At 51.8% G+C, this 18,964-nt stretch overlaps 1 protein-coding gene across 1 annotated transcript; it reads left to right on the forward strand.

The window, feature by feature from the left end:
* Window positions 1-16,013: 16,013 nt before the first annotated feature.
* LOC146295882 (cyclin-dependent kinase 5 activator 1) lies at window positions 16,014-16,987 on the forward strand. The gene has a single exon (XM_084695725.1). It carries the CDS (start codon window positions 16,016-16,018, stop codon window positions 16,985-16,987), a length of 972 nt encoding a protein of 323 aa, XP_084551851.1. The 5' UTR covers window positions 16,014-16,015.
* The last annotated feature ends 1,977 nt before the right edge of the window (window positions 16,988-18,964 follow it).

An 18,964-nucleotide genomic window follows, 5' to 3' on the forward strand; every position in this document is an offset into this window, starting at 1 on the left:
GGGGGGAGACAGGAGGGTGAGGGGGAGAGACAGGAGGGTGAGGGGGGAGACAGGAGGGTGAGGGGGAGAGACAGGAGGGTGAGGGGGGAGACAGGAGGGTGAGGGGGAGAGACAGGAGGGTGAGGGGGGAGACAGGAGGGTGAGGGGGAGAGACAGGAGGGTGAGGGGGAGAGACAGGAGGGTGAGGGGGAGAGACAGGAGGGTGAGGGGGGAGACAGGAGGGTGAGGGGGGAGACAGGAGGGTGAGGGGAGAGACAGGAGGGTGAGGGGGGAGACAGGAGGGTGAGGGGGGAGACAGGAGGGTGAGGGGAGAGACAGGAGGGTGAGGGGGGAGACAGGAGGGTGAGGGGGGAGACAGGAGGGTGAGGGGGAGAGACAGGAGGGTGAGGGGGGGAGAGACAGGAGGGTGAGGGGGGAGGCTGACATTGAAAGAAGCCACAAAAGACACCCATGGGGAACATGGATGGGGGAGGGGGAGGAAGGAGAGGAGACTGGTGAAAGAGGTGCTGAATAACAGGACTCTGCTAATGGAAGTAAGAATGCCACTGTTTCCCCAGCGACGGGACAGGAAGGGGAAGAAGACCCTCTTAAAGAGAGCAGGTGCAGCTGTCAGGGTCCCAGAGCTGGCAAGCTGCAGGGCACACCTCCCTTCCCTCTGTTCACCACACACACACTCATGTTACTCTCACCGGGTCAGGAACCCCCCACAGGCCCCCTGTGAACCCCCTTCAGAGCTGTGGCCCTGGTAGGAACACCCTGCTCCAGCGAACAGGCAGCAGTGAAAATGCTACGAGGCCTCAGCTGCGTTACCAGCAGTGAGAAGGAAAACACTTGTTTTGATTCTTCTTGGAATTTTCTCCTGCTTGGAAAACGTAAAAAAATCTACAGTTCGAAGGTGGCATGCGCTGTTGTTGTGAACGTCTGCAGGCACCCATGATGTTTGGGGTGCCCGCGCCCCCACAGGAGAGATTTATTGTACAGTACGATACTCCTGGACAGAGCAGTGTCTCAGTCCTGCCTTCCTCTGACACACAGGGAGAATCTGTCCAATGACGGCCTGACAGCTGCTGGATGTTTGTAGCCACAAGCGGGTTAAGGAGAAGTGACTGACTGACTGACTGACTCAGTTTCTCCGTGACCTCAAGCACTGGGTCAGTGTGACGTTGGTGGTTAACTGCTTAATGACACAGTCACAGGAAAGGGGAGGCAAGGGGAGGAAAGGGGAGGCAAGGGGAGGAGAGGGGAGGCGAGGGAAGGGAAGGCAAGGGGAGGAGAGGGGAGGCGAGGGGAGGGGAGGGGGGAGTTAAGGCATGAGAGGCTACACCTGGAAGTACTTCTCACAGGTCAAAGGTCAATGCTATTGAACCTGTATGACAACACCCACACATAAACAAACACACAGACACACCAATTAGTGTAACATGAGAAAGCTCTGTTTTCTCCCTCTTTCAAAGCCTTTTCTTCCCTTTGAATCACAAATACCTTCATTTACTGAGGAGCAGCACAGCACTGTGGATGGGACCTTAAACTAAGTGCTTCCTCTGACAGAGCCAACTGGATCCAAACTATTTTTATTTTATTTTATTATATAAAATAGTTGAGTGACTACAAATACATGTAAACAATTACCGGCCACATTTTTTTGTTTTGTGTTCATCGTTTTAAGAAACCAAATTTCCGAACGCAATAGGAAACATTAATGTGGTCTAATATGAAGTTGGTCATCTCCGTCACTTACTAGAAGGTGTCACAGTAGCAGGAGAACAGTTGGCCTGGGGTCAGGATGTGCTGGGGAGGAGAAGTGAGAGGCTGACCTCTGACCCCAGGAAGGTGTAAACAGACCCTGGTAGCCAGCTAGGACTAAACACGCTGGCTGTCTGCTGAACAGAGAGGAAGATGACTTACATTTACATTTAGATTTAGTCATTTAGCGGACGCTCTTATCCAGAGCGACTTACAATAAGTACAGTAAGTAGGATGAAGTGCCTTCCCCCAAGGACACTAAGTCATTTGGCAGAGCAGGGAATCGAACTGGCAACCTTCTGATTAGTAGCCCGATTGCCTAACCGCTCAGCCATATCACACCCAACAACAGAAACACATCTCTGTCATAACAATAACCCACCAGTTCCAAAGGTAGATCTGCATTTTGCATACTTGTTCCTCCAATACAATATACAATTATTATTTTTCAACAAACTAGATAAAACATATACTTGTGTAAAGTTTACATTTAGAGTAAAGAGTTCTTGGTGAATTGAAGCCGTGATACTGTAGATGAACTGAGTCAGACCAAAAGCTGTAGCCTGGCCAGCCCAGCCCAGCCCCTCCCCAGCCCAGCCTCTCCCCAGCCCAGCCTCTCCCCAGCCCAGCCCAGCCTCTCCCCAGCCCAGCCCAGCCTCTCCCCAGACCAGCCCAGCCTCTCCCCAGACCAGCCCAGCCTCTCCCCAGACCAGCCTCTCCCCAGCCCAGCCCAGCCTCTCCCCAGCCCAGCCCAGCCTCTCCCCAGACCAGCATCTCCCCAGACCAGCCCAGCCTCTCCCCAGCCCAGCCCAGCCTCTCCCCAGACCAGCATCTCCCCAGACCAGCCCAGCCTCTCCCCAGACCAGCCCAGCCTCTCCCCAGACCAGCATCTCCCCAGACCAGCCCAGCCTCTCCCCAGACCAGCCCAGCCTCTCCCCAGACCAGCCCAGCCTCTCCCCAGCCCAGCCTCTCCCCAGCCCAGCCTTTCCCCAGACCAGCCTCTCCCCAGCCCAGCCTCTCCCCAGACCAGCCTCTCCCCAGCCTCTCCCCAGCCCAGCCTCTCCCCAGCCCAGCCCAGCCTCTCCCCAGCCCAGCCTCTCCCCAGACCAGCCTCTCCCCAGCCCAGCCTCTCCCCAGCCCAGCCTCTCTCCAAGCCCAGCCTCTCTCCAAGTCTCTGTCTTATTTAGTCTCTCCTGCAATCACAGCTCACAACATCGGGGAGCGCTCTCTTCGTGTCACAGCTTATCAAGGAATTCCAGACATTCCCTGCAGTGTGCGTGTGTGTGTGTGCGCGTGTGCATACGTGCACGCGTGCATGTAAATGTTTGCGTACTCTGACCTGAGCACCGACATGAAAAGAACATGTGGATTCACCTTGTTGAGATTTCCAACACTAGAATCCCCCAAGCCCAAACAAGGGAACAGCTTCCTGTTTTGTTCCTGTTCTGTATGAAGGACACCCTCCCCTCTCACAACATTCTCTCTCTCGAAAAGATGGAAAACTTGAGGAAGAAAACCTGAAAACTTCCATCGGTGAGTCATTTTCCATCTCAGGCTTTCTGTTGTGACAGATCCAATTAACAAGCTTTGTACCTTTAATCTCAACACACAAAGAATCACTTCTGAACTGGAAAACTGCTCCATAAACCAGTTATGGGGCTCTAGTTGTGTTCCTTGTGAGGGGGATTTACAACACTTCACTCGAGTAATGTGTCTTGTTAATCCCACGGTGTGCAATCAGTTAGTAACTGACACAGTGGAAGTTCATCCATTCCATGCAGAACACTGAGGGCAGCTTCACCCTCTCCATGCAGAACACTGAGGAGAGGGCAGCAGTCAGCAGTCCAGCACAAGTGATCAACTGAATCTTCCTGTAGGTTTCCATACACCAGACAGACTAGGGTTGGGGGAGGTGGGGTTAGTGGATAGAGGAGCAACAAGCAGGAGGTGGAGGGGCTCTTATTAGAACACTTGATTGTTCTAAATGTCAAAACAACGTGTGTTCAGCCCACTGTGGAGTGGCACAGTAATAACAAACAATCCTTATGTTCTGCCATCGCTGTGTACACAACGTGAATAGCTGGGGAGTGAAAGGTTGCATGGATCTGCTGGGGAGTGAAAGGTTGCATGGATCTGCTGGGGAGTGAAAGGTTGCATGGATCAGCTGGGGAGTGAAAGGTTGCATGGATCTGCTGGGGAGTGAAAGGTTGCATGGATCTGCTGGGGAGTGAAAGGTTGCATGGATCTGCTGGGGAGTGAAAGGTTGCATGGATCTGCTGGGGAGTGAAAGGTTGCATGGATCTGCCAGCGCAACACGGGACAGCAACAGGAAGCCATCAGCGGTGGCTGCAGAGCTCTCGATAAGAGCAGCGCTGAAGGAGAACAGCCTGACCACAGGGACACACTCACAAAACACAGACATGAAAGGAATCGAAATATACTGATCATGACAATAAATACAGTTGAATGCCAGGGTCAGTTAGAGAAGTCTCCCTGTGATGGATGGTCGGAGGATGAAGACGCAGAGGACTGTTTGTTAGGAGGTCAGGGGGCAGGACAGACCAGCTCTGTCAGCACACTAACACTCGTCTGTCTGGGCACCAGGAGGTCCAACCAAGACAGAGTCTGTGAAAGCAGTTCAACTGTCTCAGGGAGGACTTTCGTGCGAGTAATTACAAGTGTTAAAGACCTAGTTAATCCCTGGTTAGTAATGTGCTGGGGGCCCTGGTTAGTAAAATACTTTACATGTTCCGTCAGTTCCTCACATCACCTTTGCTCACACACACACACTGACACACACACACAGACACATACACACAGACACACACACACACACACACTCACACTCACGCATACTCTCTCTCAAAAACACACACACACACTGACACACACACACACACATACTCTCTCTCTCAAAAACACACACACACACACACTCTTGATGTCTTACCAACATAGCGTGCGGACTGCTGGTCTCTACTGCTTCTTAAGACATGACATCACGGTGTTGAACATGCTGTCTGCTGTCGCAGCCTGGCCTGCATCAGCACACTCACACCAAACGACATTCCACACATGCCCCCATGATCAGCAAGAGCAGTTAAAAGATCATAACATGTTGGAGGGAGCTTGGATGGGGGTGCTGACCTGACGACAGGAGGCTCCCAGGGATTAGGCTTCGCCTGTGAGAGGAGGTGGAGGAGGTGGAGGAGGTGGAGGAGGTGGAGGAGGTGGAGGAAAGTTGTTACAGAGATCAGGACTGGGCGTGTGGCTGTCTTGGTTTACAATACAAGAACGATGTTTGAATGCAAGACCTGAATGTAACAGTTGTAACAGTTTGAATAGAAGTCTGCAGATCTGAGAGCATTCATACCTGCTTCAAGGTAACATAATTAGACTTGTACTCTTGAGAAACAAGGCATGTTCAGACCGTGGTGATGCTGAACACAGCGCAGGAATGCCAAACATCTCCTCGTGTTCCAGGCAGGCGTCCTCAGTCTCCACCATGCCTAGCCTGGGGTCCCAGGGGTCTACAGATAATATCTCCTTTCTTCAGATTGGGAGGACGGGACGTTTCTGCACAAATGACTCAACAAACGAGAGGGAGAGTGTCAATGTGGTAACCACGACACAGGAAACTCCTGAGCAGAAACAGACCATCCCGTCACGGTCAGCAGATCCTTGCCAGTTAGGATGTTAGTTCTGACCGTCATATAGGGCCGCATGTCTGAACCATCTTACAGGGAGAAGACCAATGTAAATGTCAATGTGAATGTAATGTAAATGTAAATGGAGTGCAGTGGCACTGCCAAAGGTGGATCAGGGAGGGGGGGCAAGGCCACCCTGATACAATCACTGCCCAAATGATTACTGATGTTAACTGTACCGGTATTGGTCTATGCACATAAGATAATTAGCAACATAAATTTTTTCATGACAAACCAAAGTATATCAGTCTGAAATTCCTTAACTCTCACATTGATATCGTTTTCAACTAGCCTACTGTATATACTACAGCAGAATGCCACCCCTCACCCCACCCCACCCCCCTATGACAGATGTCTGGGGGTGGGGTGGGGCCACAGGAAATACCGTGGTCTTGTGAGGCGTGCAAAGCTCTTGCATGACAAGATGCGGGAGATGATTCACAGAGACGTTTACAGTCACGAACACCCTGATGAGCCCAGAGTTGTTCTCAGCTCCAGAGCACCCTGATGAGCCCAGAGCTGTTCCTCCTCTCAGTTCCAGAGCACCCTGACGAGCCCAGAGCTGTTCTCAGCTCCAGAGCACCCTGACAAGCCCAGAGCTGTTCTCAGCTCCAGAGCACCCTGATGAGCCCAGAGCTGTTCCTCCTCTCAGCTCCAAAGCACCCTGCTGCTGCGCTGGGGCAGAGGAGCAGGTCAGCACAGTGGGAACTTTCCAGAACTAATGCATGGGACCTGGAGGTGATGCAAGGCAGCACAGATCAGCCACAGTCCTGACCTGCACACCCTGCCAGACGTAGGAGCTGACCTCTGACCTCTGCAGGAAAGGGTGGGCGTTCACCTGCCATTCAGCCCAGCCCCTCATGCTTTATCCAGACCCCCCTCTTCCAGACCTCTCTCATCCAGACCTCTCTCATCCAGACCTCCCTCATCCAGACCCCCTCATTCAGACCCCCCTCATCCAGACCTCCCTCATCCAGACCTCGCTCATCCAGACCTCCCTCATCCAGACCTCCCTCCTTTGTCTCCCCTCCGGGCCTGTGGCTGGTGACATCCCTGCTCTGCTTACAGGAGGAGTTGTGTAAGAGTCTGCAGCTACACACTGTAGACATGGTTAGCTGGATATTAGATGGTAGTGCATTGTAGACATGGTTAGCTGGATATTAGATGGTAGTGCATTGTAGACATGGTTAGCTGGATATTAGATGGTAGTGCATTGTAGACATGGTTAGCTGGATATTAGATGGTAGTGCATTGTAGACATGGTTAGCTGGATATTAGATGGTAGTGCCGTGACAACAACACAGCTCAGCAGCTGTGCTGAGCTGGTTAGGGTTAGGGTTAGGGTTAGGGAGCTGGTCTCTGGAGTCAGACGCAGTACAGCCAGTCCTCTTCTACTGAGGGAACTCTTCAGTCATGTGGTGTCATGATGTCACCATGGTGTCATTTTGCAGCGCACCTGGGAGGACCAAGAGGGTTCATCTAGTAGATGCTTTCATCCAAAGAGACGCACAGGGAGGGATTTGAACCTGTGAGCCCTTGATCTGCATTCAAATGCTCCACTACTGAGCTACACCCCTCACACACTGAGCTACACCCCTCACTGAGCTACGCCCCTCACTGAGCTACGCCCCTCACTGAGCTACACCCCTCACTCAGCTACACCCCTCACACACTGAGCTACGCCCCTCACTGAGCTACAGCCCTCACACACTGAGCTACACCCCTCACTGAGCTACGCCCCTCACTGAGCTACACCCCTCACTGAGCTACGCCCCTCACTGAGCTACAGCCCTCACACACTGAGCTACGCCCCTCACTGAGCTACAGCCCTCACACACTGAGCTACACCCCTCACTGAGCTACACCCCTCACTCAGCTACACCCCTCACACACTGAGCTACGCCCCTCACTGAGCTACAGCCCTCACACACTGAGCTACACCCCTCACTGAGCTACGCCCCTCACACACTGAGCTACACCTCTCACTCAGCTACACCCCTCACACACTGAGCTAAGCCCCTCACTGAGCTACACCCCTCACTGAGCTACACCTCTCACTCAGCTACACCCCTCACACACTGAGCTACGCCCCTCACTGAGCTACAGCCCTCACACACTGAGCTACACCCCTCACTGAGCTACGCCCCTCACTGAGCTACACCCCTCACTGAGCTACGCCCCTCACTGAGCTACAGCCCTCACACACTGAGCTACACCCCTCACTGAGCTACAGCCCTCACACACTGAGCTACACCCCTCACTCAGCTACACCCCTCACACACTGAGCTACGCCCCTCACTGAGCTACACCCCTCACACACTGAGCTACACCCCTCACTGAGCTACACCCCTCACACACTGAGCTACACCCCTCACACACTGAGCTACACCCCTCACTGAGCTACGCCCCTCACTGAGCTACACCCCTCACTGAGCTACACCCCTCACACACTGAGCTACGCCCCTCACTGAGCTACACCCCTCACTGAGCTACACCCCTCACTCAGCTACACCCCTCACACACTGAGCTGTGAGCTCGTCTCGTCTTCAAGCAGCCTGTGGTCTGGAGGACTGAAGCCCAGCATGTTGATGTGGGGCTTCTGTGTCTGCAGATGAAGTTCTCACCCAACACTGTCTGTGTCTCTCCATTTAGAACCTCCAGAACACTGACATTATTCAGAACATTCAGAACATTTAGAACACTGAGAACATTCTGAACATAACTAATCAGAGCCCGGTGGACTGATGCTGGAGAGCAGAGTTTTCCCGTCACCAAGGCAACGCAGGAAGGCTGATTGCGGCGCTCGAGCAGGAAATAGCCGCAAGGACAACAGGAAGTGCCCTGGCTCCGCTGCCGAGGGGTGAAGAATTCCAGGAAGTTATTGTACGTTGTGGAATGGCCTGAGGAATGCAAGATGTCTGCCGCTTTCCAGGACCCGGCCACATGTCGGGGACGATAGGCGTTTGAAGATAACGTGCCCTTTTCTGATGCGTGCGTGGCGTTGTGCCGGCCAGGACCTGTTTGTGGTCACCAGCTCTCTGCTCCCTGTTCTCCTCCTGACAGGAATGTCTGGAACCAGAAGCACGGGTGCATAGTTCTGGTAACATCATGGTCGCCGAGGCAGAACAGGCAGCGCTGAGACCTCCAGAACAGCAAACACAGGAACATGACTGGACACTTCTCTCTCCCGGAGCTACAACAGAGATACTGTCAGACAGTGGCGGATCTAAGGGGTGGCAAGATCTGCCCCTGCTGTCAGACTCTCAGACTCTCAAATGTGGATGAGGATGTATAAAACACCTTTACCATGACAGCTTCTCTTCTCACCCTGGACTCACCAGGGGGGGTCAGGGTCACAGAGGGGGGAGAGAGGGGGAGAGAGGGGGAGAGAGGGGGAGAGTGGGGGAGAGAGGGGGAGAGAGGGGGAGAGAGAGAGAGAGAGGGGGAGAGAGGGGGAGAGAGGGGGAGAGAGAGAGAGAGAGGGGGAGAGTGGGGGAGAGAGGGGGAGAGAGGGGGAGAGAGAGAGAGAGGGGGAGAGAGGGGGAGAGAGGGGGAGAGAGGGGGAGAGAGGGGGAGAGAGGGGGAGAGAGGGGTAGCCAGCAGCTCCAGCCAGCATTGATGGAGCTCAGTGTTAATCCCCCATCTCCTCCTCCAGGTCTTGCACTTATCCTTTTCCTCCTGACAGATCATGTATCCTGCTGGCTGCGGTCCTCCCCCACACAGGCTTTCATGCCCAGGGAGCAACACCTGCCTAACTGGCCGGCTCCCTCTCCCCGGGTCGATGCCTGGGCTTGGAGGGGGTCTTGGGGCAGGGGAGCAGGGGGGCGGGGGGCTGAAGGTGACAGTCCCTCTCCAAGACTCGTGGATGGAGCTGCCTACCTGGGGGTCAGAGGCCAAGGGGTCAGGGGTCACAGGGGTTAATACCGGGGGCTGTGTTCTCAAAACAAACAAAGTATTCAGATTCTCTGTTCTTATTGCATTGGAACCTCCTAGATCTCCTCTCATCCCCCCAGATCTCCTCTCATCCCCCAGCTTGCTGGGCTGAGGGCTGGGGGGAGACCATGCTGGGATAATATGTTTACGCTGTGCTGACAGATGTGTTGGGCCTGTAGGATTGTGGTGTCTGTTTGTGTTCCTTAGAGGGAGATAATAGCATGTTCGCTTGCTCTGGTGATGTATTACTCAAAGGTGAGGTTAACAGCTTTCACCTCTACATCCTCTGCATGCCTCGATGGTCAGGATTAAAGACAGACTGACAGGAAGACACAAACTTTGGATTTATGTGTAAAAAAGTAAATATAACTATTTTCAGTATTTGGCAAATAATGTATATTATCCTTGCAAACACACTGTACAAGTATTTCTAAACTATTTAACACTAATTTACTATTATTTCTAAAAACGATTTTCCATTACATAAGAGGAAAATACTTTGACTAAGAGCTATTAAAAGATGTTCAACAAACCTCTGTCTCACTATGACTAATAATGTATTATCTGCAAGCTTGGGCCATTGTTGCACTCTGAGCTGAAGAGTTAGTCTGGCAACAGACACAACACATGGCCACTCAACACCCTGTGAGTTCGCTGCCCCCTGCTGGACACACCCTGCCCTGCCCTCTGCTGAACACACCCTGCCCTCTGCTGGACACACCCTGCCCCCTGCTGGACACACCCTGCCCTCTGCTGGACACACCCTGCCCTCTGCTGGACACACCCTGCCCTGCCCCCTGCTGGACACACCCTGCCCCCTGCTGGACACACCCTGCCCTCTGCTGGACACACCCTGCCCTGCCCCCTGCTGGACACACCCTGCCCCCTGCTGGACACACCCTGCCCCCTGCTGGACACACCCTGCCCTCTGCTGGACACACCCTGCCCCCTGCTGGACACACCCTGCCCTCTGCTGGACACACCCTGCCCTCTGCTGGACACACCCTGCCCTGCCCCCTGCTGGACACACCCTGCCCCCTGCTGGACACACCCTGCCCTCTGCTGGACACACCCTGCCCCCTGCTGGACACACCCTGCCCTCTGCTGGACACACCCTGCCCCCTGCTGGACACACCCTGCCCTCTGCTGGACACACCCTGCCCCCTGCTGGACACACCCTGCCCTCTGCTGGACACACCCTGCCCCCTGCTGGACACACCCTGCCCCCTGCTGGACACACCCTGCCCCCTGCTGGACACACCCTGCCCTCTGCTGGACACACCCTGCCCCCTGCTGGACACACCCTGCCCTCTGCTGGACACACCCTGCCCTGCCCCCTGCTGGACACACCCTGCCCTCTGCTGGACACACCCTGCCCTGCCCCCTGCTGGACACACCCTGCCCTCTGCTGGACACACCCTGCCCTGCCCCCTGCTGGACACACCCTGCCCCCTGCTGGACACACCCTGCCCCCTGCTGGACACACCCTGCCCCCTGCTGGACACACCCTGCCCTCTGCTGGACACACCCTGCCCCCTGCTGGACACACCCTGCCCTCTGCTGGACACACCCTGCCCCCTGCTGGACACACCCTGGTTCATGCTGCTGCAGTCAACCCTGTCATGGGATCGAATAATCCATGCATGATTTGAACATTTACTGTAATGCTTGTGATTTTAAAAGAAAACCCTCAGTTTGGCTCTGATTGTAGTTTGATACAATTATTATGAAAGAATGAGATACAAATATATACATATATTCCACCAATGAAACAAGTAAACTATGAGGTTTGAAGCTGTTCATCAAGCACTCATAGTTTACTTGTTGCTCATGTTAACCACTAGAGAGCAGCATTACAACACACTGTTTCAAGGGGCAACATCTCTTCCTGTCTTTCTCTCGGGCTAGCAAAATCACTCCGAAAACTACGGTGGCCCACGGGTGCACAACACAACGACATTATCAAAAATGAAACATTTATAAAAACGCTGCATTTCAACAATCAACTACTTACAACACCACAGCATTAAGTGACAACACAACAACATTGGTTCACACCACCAACATCAGCCGAGAACACAACAGCATTAGCCGAGAACACCACAGCATATTCCGAGAACACAGCAGCATTAGCCCAAAACACAACAACCTTTGCAGAAACACTGCATTTAAAGTTGCTCACAACAGAAGTGCTCCAGACCACTAGGGGCAGTGCAAAGTGGAATTAGTTGGGTTCCCACCAACAACAAAAAAATCAATTTTGTCAATTTGAAATAATTCCAACCAAGAACACATCTTAAATTCACCAAAGTAAATTGAGTTTTATTATATTTTAATTATAATCTTAGGATTTACAAAATGCACGCGTGGTCTAGAAGACTTCCATTGTGAGCAATTTGAAATGCGTTTCTGCAAATGTTGTTGTGTGTTGTGTGTTGTGTGTTTTGGGCTAATGCTGCGGTGTTCTCGAGTAATGTTGTCACTAAATGTTGTGGTGCTGTAAGCAGTTGATTTTTTTACAGTAATGCAGCGAGAGAGAGAGACACAGAGAGAGAGACACAGAGAGAGAGAGAGGGAGAGAGAGAGAGAGATAGACACAGAGAGAGAGAGAGAGAGAGAGAGAGAGAGAGAGAGAGAGAGAGAGAGAGAGATAGACAGAGAGAGAGAGACCATCGTTCACCACACTGTCTGATGATGAAAAGCTAAAAGTACTCTTAGGGGAGGGACACACAGCCCCCCTATCTGGACGATTTCTAAAAGAGTGCCATGAAATCAGGGAATACCTGAATACAGTGTGACCAGCCTTGAAATTATATTTGTAATATGGGTTGTCCATATCAATGTAGCTATTTACTTAGGTTGTTTTTGTCTTGATTTGTTGTTTTCTGTTCTTGACACTGTTGTCACCACATGTTCCGGACAATACTAACTGTAGTTCCTTATGTTGTTTTTGAATTGTGTTGTTAATGTATGGTTGTCTGTTGTTGTGCATCTTGCTTTGGCAATACGGTCGTAATGACTGTCATGCTAATAAAGCTGAATTGAATTGAACTGAGAGAGAGAGAGAGAGAGAGAGAGAGAGAGAGAGAGAGAGAGAGAGAGAGAGAGAGAGAGAGAGAGAGAGAGAGAGAGAGAGAGAGAGAGAGAGAGAGAGAGAGAGAGAGAGAGAGAGAGAGAGAGAGAGAGACCATCGTTCACCACACTGTCTGATGATGAAAAGCTAAAAGTACTCTTAGGGGAGGGACACACAGCCCCCCTATCTGGACGATTTCTAAAAGAGTGCCATGAAATCAGGGAATACCTGAATACAGTGTGACCAGCCTTGAAATTATATTTGTAATATGGGTTGTCCATATCAATGTAGCTATTTACTTAGGTTGTTTTTGTCTTGATTTGTTGTTTTCTGTTCTTGACACTGTTGTCACCACATGTTCCGGACAATACTAACTGTAGTTCCTTATGTTGTTTTTGAATTGTGTTGTTAATGTATGGTTGTCTGTTGTTGTGCATCTTGCTTTGGCAATACGGTCGTAATGACTGTCATGCTAATAAAGCTGAATTGAATTGAATTGAGAGAGAGAGAGAGAGAGAGAGAGAGAGAGAGAGAGAGAGAGAGAGAGAGAGAGAGAGAGAGAGAGAGAGAGAGAGAGAGAGAGAGAGAGAGAGAGAGAGAGAGAGAGAGAGAGAGAGAGAGAGAGAGTAAGGCTCTGCTGCCTGCCAGGTCTGCTGTAGCTTCAGGAGATTAGAGGCAGACATCCGCCCCAACAGATGAGCCAGCTGTCTGACTGTCTGTCTGACTGACTGTCTGTCTGACTGATTAAAGCTGATCTTTCACCAGCCTACCTCTCACCCTGCCTGTATTCTCTATCTCCCCATCCTCTCTCTCTCTGTCTCTCTTTGTCTCTCTCTGTGTTTCTTTCTAAGTGTCTCTCTCTGTGTCTCTCTCTCAGGGAGGGGAGGGGAGCGGAGGGGGAGGGGAGGGGGGGAGGGGTGTAAGGGAGGGAGGACGGAGGAGGGAGGGGAGGGGGAGGGGAAGAGAAAGAGGGGAGGAGGGAGGAGAGAGGGGAGGGAGAAGGAGGGTGTTGGTGAATGAGGAGATCTCCCCTATACAGCTGCAGACCAATCAGCTTTCTCTCTCTCTCTGTGTGATAAACTGGACAGACACCATAACAAAGACGGTTCTGTGGTCAACAGGAGATTTGAGGTTTTTCTGCTCTAATGTTGTTAGTTTGCATCTGTGAGCCTGTGCAGGAAGCTAAGGGTGGAAGTGAAGATCCAGAGTGTGGAGGCCAGAGATGACTAAAGTACACATCCTTCACTCAAGTACAGATAATCATGTTTTAAAAGACTGGTATAAGTTGTAGTGCTAACTACAACTTTTTTTTCTCCTAACCTTTCAAAAGGTTTTTCACACAGTGAAAGTAGAGGAGAAGAGAGGAGAACAGAGAAGCCTTAAACAGAGTAAAGCAGAGTAGAATACAACAGTAGAGTACAACAGTAGAGTACAACAGTAGAGTATAGTATAAAGTCCTCAACAAGTACTCATCAATACTGATGAGTACTTGTTGAGTACGATACAATTAAAACTTTTTTTTAATACTTTAACTTAAAAAGAAAAAATCTATTCTGTTTTCCCAAGTATTTCTCCAACCTTTAGGAACCATTTTTTTTAACTTTTATTTTTATTATAATAATAATATATAATAATCAAAGAGTTTTCACATGCTGTTAGGTGTACTAAACACAATGTTCCCAGGAACATAAGCCAGGAACCCAGGCTAACCACACCACCGGTTACAGCTCGTGAGCATGACTGGGCAGCTTTGAGAAGCAGGCAGCCGTGGCCCCGCCGCGGCCCGCTGGGTGAGGAGGCTGATGCTTGAATCTTGCGGTAGCACAGAGAAGTGTAGGGAATCGAACTCCTTGGCCTGATCGATATGCAGGCATGCAGTAAAACACCACTAACTGCACCCACAGGAACATCACCGCCCTGGTGTTCTGCTGTCCGTCAGCAGAGCTACAGATAGCTGTTAATGATCTTTGATGACCAGCATGTCTCCACCAATCACAACTAATGTACAGTGTGGCAAATAGGCTACTAATGATATTAGACGAGACGTGATCCTGAGCATGTTTGGGAGTTGACTACTTTCAAAAATGGGTGTGTCCCCTCCATCTACCCTAGCTGAATTATCAAAGAAAAAATGAAAACGGGCTTAGTCCTATATCTCTTGAGTACTATTCAGACTTATTCGTTGCAGTGACCGACATCAACTGCGCGTCGGCCAGCCCAGCCCGCGCTCGAGGAGGAGTCTGTCCACTGAATAGTTGATGATCCGCCTCGCGCTGCCCGGTGCGGCGCGCGCTCTGAATCAGTGTGAAGGCAGGCTGACACGGAGACGGTTGTTTTGTTCCGTGTCTTGAACGAGTGAAACCGATTTGACCGTTCGCACGGACAACAGACGGATAACTGCCACTTGAGCGTCAAAATGATGGAATCATGCCGCGTTCAAGTTCTATTACTTGGTTTTGAAGATGGGATGGAACGTAACGGCAGGGGGATGTAACAGTGGAAGTTTGCGACGTCCACTTTTTTTAATGAAATGAATGAATCTTTTCTGCACAGACACTCAGAACGGACACTTTCAATTTAGACTTCTTCAGAATGTTTCACACCTGCACTCTACCAGCCGAGCATAACGATTATTACAGGCGCAGCAGTTCTGCTCTCTAGGGCAAATAAGTAGACTACTTACACGCTGAGAAGAGTATCAATATTGAATTGTAAGTTGACCTATATTTTAAAAGAGTATTGTAACGTGGTGATGGTCCAAACCTTCTTGATGTTAAATCAACACTGTGAGTCCCCTATGTTCATCCACAAACTAAATCCAGTCCCGTTGGAACAGCCAATCTGTCGGCGCGGACTGCGACAGTGAGGAGAATGGACATCGAACTGGTTCAGTCTCTTCTATGATTACCAGGTGAGCACCTCTTTGTACCCCCCAAAAAGATACGGTTAATTGCGTTTGATGATAGACATCGCTAGTTTTTGAATGTTTTCAGCAAATGAGCGTCTGTATTGTGAAGCGCACAGACTTTCTGTTCATGAACAGGACTGTGACATGAGAATAAGGTAAAATGAGTCTATTCATCGAGCTGCTGATTTTCTGTCAGTCACGCGGCAGTGATGTAGGCTACAGTAGCATGTGTGTGTTAGTTAACTTGTCAGCTTGGGATGCATGGAGGCTAACTGGGTCATTCCAGAGACGACATGAGAAGAGATCGTCCCTGCAGACTTACTTAACCCAGAAAGCTACTCTGATATCTAGGGCAGAGTGGACAAACACAGCAAGCCGAGGTAAAGGGGAAATAGCAAATGTGCTCATTTCAGATGACAGATCACAGTTTGTTGAACTTTTTTTTTTTCATAACCTTAAAAACAGTTGTTCCTCCCTGTTCCAGACATACTTGTGTCATGAGCATGGAGGTTTGTGAGTCATCTTGAAGACTGTCCGGTGCCGCTGCTCCTCTCCATGCCACCTGGACTGTAACCCCTCCCCAGGAGAGAGCCCCGCCTCCTTCTCCCTTCTGTCCACAACCAGACGTTCCCCGACCCCTGACCCGTCGCCATGGGCACCGTGCTGTCCCTGTCCCCTGGTGCCAGGAAACCCGGCTACTATGACAACCATTCGGGGTCACTCAGCCACTACCCCAGCCTAAGTGGCCGGCCTGTCAGCGTGCAGAGGGAGGGCGGCCTCAAGCGTGGCCAGGCCATCTTCCTCCCGGCCCTCTCCTGGAAGAGGCTGGTGGCCTCCACCAAGAAGCACAGCAGCTCCAGGAAGGGCTGTCCTGCAGGGGAACTGTCCGGCCCTCTGAACAACAACATCAGCCTCTACCAGAAGGACCATGTGCTGCACCGCAACCACGACAACGTCAAGAAGTCCCTGTCCTGTGCCAACCTGTCCAGTTACGGGGGCCCCGGGGGGCCGGGCCAGGGCCAGGGGCTGGGGCTGGGCCACCACTATGGCTACGGGAGGCCCCAGCAGATCTCTTCCGTCAGGAAGGTTCCCCAGGGAACACTGCCGTCGTCTCCCAAGCGCGTCATCGTGCAGGCCTCCACCAGCGAACTGCTAAGCTGCCTGGGCAGGTTCCTGTGTGGACGCTGTTACCGGCTGGAGCAGCTGTCCCCAGCCGAGCCAGTGCTGTGGCTGCGGGCAGTGGACCGCTCCCTGCTGCTGCAGGGCTGGCAGGACCAGGCCTTCGTCACGCCCGCCAACGTGGTGTTTGTCTACATGCTGTGCAGGGAGGTGGTGGATGGAGAGCTGGTGGCGTCAGAGCATGAGCTGCAGGCCACACTGCTCACATGCCTATACCTGTCCTACTCCTACATGGGCAACGAGATCTCCTACCCCCTCAAGCCCTTCCTGGTGGAGGCGGGGAAGGAGGCCTTCTGGGACCGCTGTCTGGCCATCATTGACGCCACCAGCTCCAAGATGCTGCGCATCAACGCCGACCCTCACTTCTTCACTCTGGTGTTTGCTGAGCTGAAGAGCGAGGGGGGGGGCAGCCCTCAGGATTACAGCAGAGTGCTGGACCGATGAGGGGGGGGGGCAGCCCTCAGGGTTACAGCAGAGTGCTGGACCGATGAGGGGGGGGGGGCAGCCCTCAGGGTTACAGCAGAGTGCTGGACCGATGAGGGGGGGGGTCGGCTACACACACACACACACACAGGGATGGGGGGGGGGTTCCCCAGCTGTCCTGCTGTAACTGCATCAGTCCTCCGCCCTCCACCCTCTCCACTCTTCAGCCTGTCTGTTTGATGAACTCTGCTGAGGTGTTTGTGGACAGCAGTTCACCAGTCATCCCTGTACAGAAGACCAAATGACACGAGTCGTTATTATCATTTTGTTCAATGGCATTTCAACCATCTCGTCTTGCAACACTGTTTAAAGTCTAGACATCCTCTTCAAGTTAAGAAGACACACCAGGATCTTCAGGGCTGGGGTCACTCCAGACTCCTGTGTCAGGTCTGGGGAAGGGCTGGACTGTTAGTAACAGCTAAAACATCCAGATCAGGTCGTTTAGGATCTAGTTTTATGCTTTGTCATCACCACAGCAAAACAAATGGACTGTTTTTCCAGAGCCTTTTGACAACAGAGGACGTTCTGTTGACCTGCAGAGCAGCTGTCTGACACGGCTCTGAACTCCCCCTCCCTCACTGCCTGTCTGCGGTCACCCTCCCTCACTGCCTGTCTACGGTTACCCTCCAGAGTAGTAGTGTGAGGGGTACGTGTGTGTGAGGGGTACGTGTGTGTGAGGGGTACGTGTGTTTGGCAGTGGGCAGCTTGTGTTGTGTATGGGTCGGCAGCAGCCAGGGGGATCAGCTGTTTCCCTCCTCATGTCCTTGTCAGCAGGCCTGGCTGCTGCCCTGGGATTAATGAGATTAGCAGATTACCTTGCCGCCCCTCCCCCTCCTACCACCTCTGCCTCCTCCACTCCCTTCCCTGCCCTGAAGGTTCAATAGCTAATCCAGGGTGCCCGAGCACGCATACACACACGCACACGCACAAACACATGCACACACTCGTTTTGTGTAGCAGGACTTCTTAAAACCACACTAGCAGGGCAGTAGGAGTTACTGTTGGGGGGAAGCAATAGCTAAACATGCAGAGTTGGGGAGAGTCTTGTTATTAGTCAGAAGTTTGCAGTGTGTTTGGTCACCAGTGTGTGAGGACACAGGTCAAGATGATGCTTCCTAGGACAGAGCATCTCTCTCTGATTTCACCTCCTCTCTGGAATGAAACCTCCGCATTTCTGCTTCAGGCATGTTAATCTAGGTCCCGTGTGTGTGTGTGTGTTAGTCAGGCTAACAGCTGAGCCCCAGGCCGGTGTTTGAGCATGTGTGCACACGTGTGTGGTTGTCTACACAGGATGCAGACAAGGCAGTTCAGTCAGTTCTTCTCAGTTAAAAGGCTGGAAAAATGCTCTTTGAAATACATGGGAACGACAGATGAAAACAAATGTGAGCGAGACACAGAGATTTTGGGAGATAAGGGCAGGCTACACTGTGGACTGTTAGCTGCACAGACCTGCAGTAGATAAACGATGAAGAGTCAAACTGACCAGAGAGACCTGCTCTTATCTCTAACCAGAGAGACCTGCTCTTATCTCTAACCAGAGAGACCTGCTCTTATCTCTAACCAGAGAGACCTGCTCTTATCTCTAACCAGAGAGAGCTGCTCTTATCTCTAACCAGAGAGAGCTGCTCTTATCTCTAACCAGAGAGACCTGCTCTTATCTCTAACCAGAGAGACCTGCTCTTATCTCTAACCAGAGAGAGCTGCTCTTATCTTTAACCAGAGAGACCTGCTCTTATCTCTAACCAGAGAGACCTTCTCTCCTGCTCTGTGTTGTTCAGATGCTATATCAGGAATCTGTGTCTGGCTCTTCCTGTCTGGCTCCTCCTGTCTCTAGGTGCTGTTAGGAGACAGACGCCGGTGGCAGTGGGCTGTAGTCACATCTGCAGGTCTGGGCCTCTGGCTCTCTTCCTCTAATGCTCTTATAGACATCAGCACACT

The sequence above is a fragment of the Hypomesus nipponensis genome, chromosome 4 (genome assembly GCF_054491055.1).
Source record: "Hypomesus nipponensis isolate SF chromosome 4, ASM5449105v1, whole genome shotgun sequence".
NCBI lineage: Eukaryota > Metazoa > Chordata > Actinopteri > Osmeriformes > Osmeridae > Hypomesus > Hypomesus nipponensis.

What these genes read in the sequence shown, in the direction of transcription:
- LOC146295882 (XM_084695725.1), top strand. Translation starts at nt 16,016, where the DNA reads ATGGGCACCGTGCTGTCCCTGTCCCCTGGTGCCAGGAAACCCGGCTAC.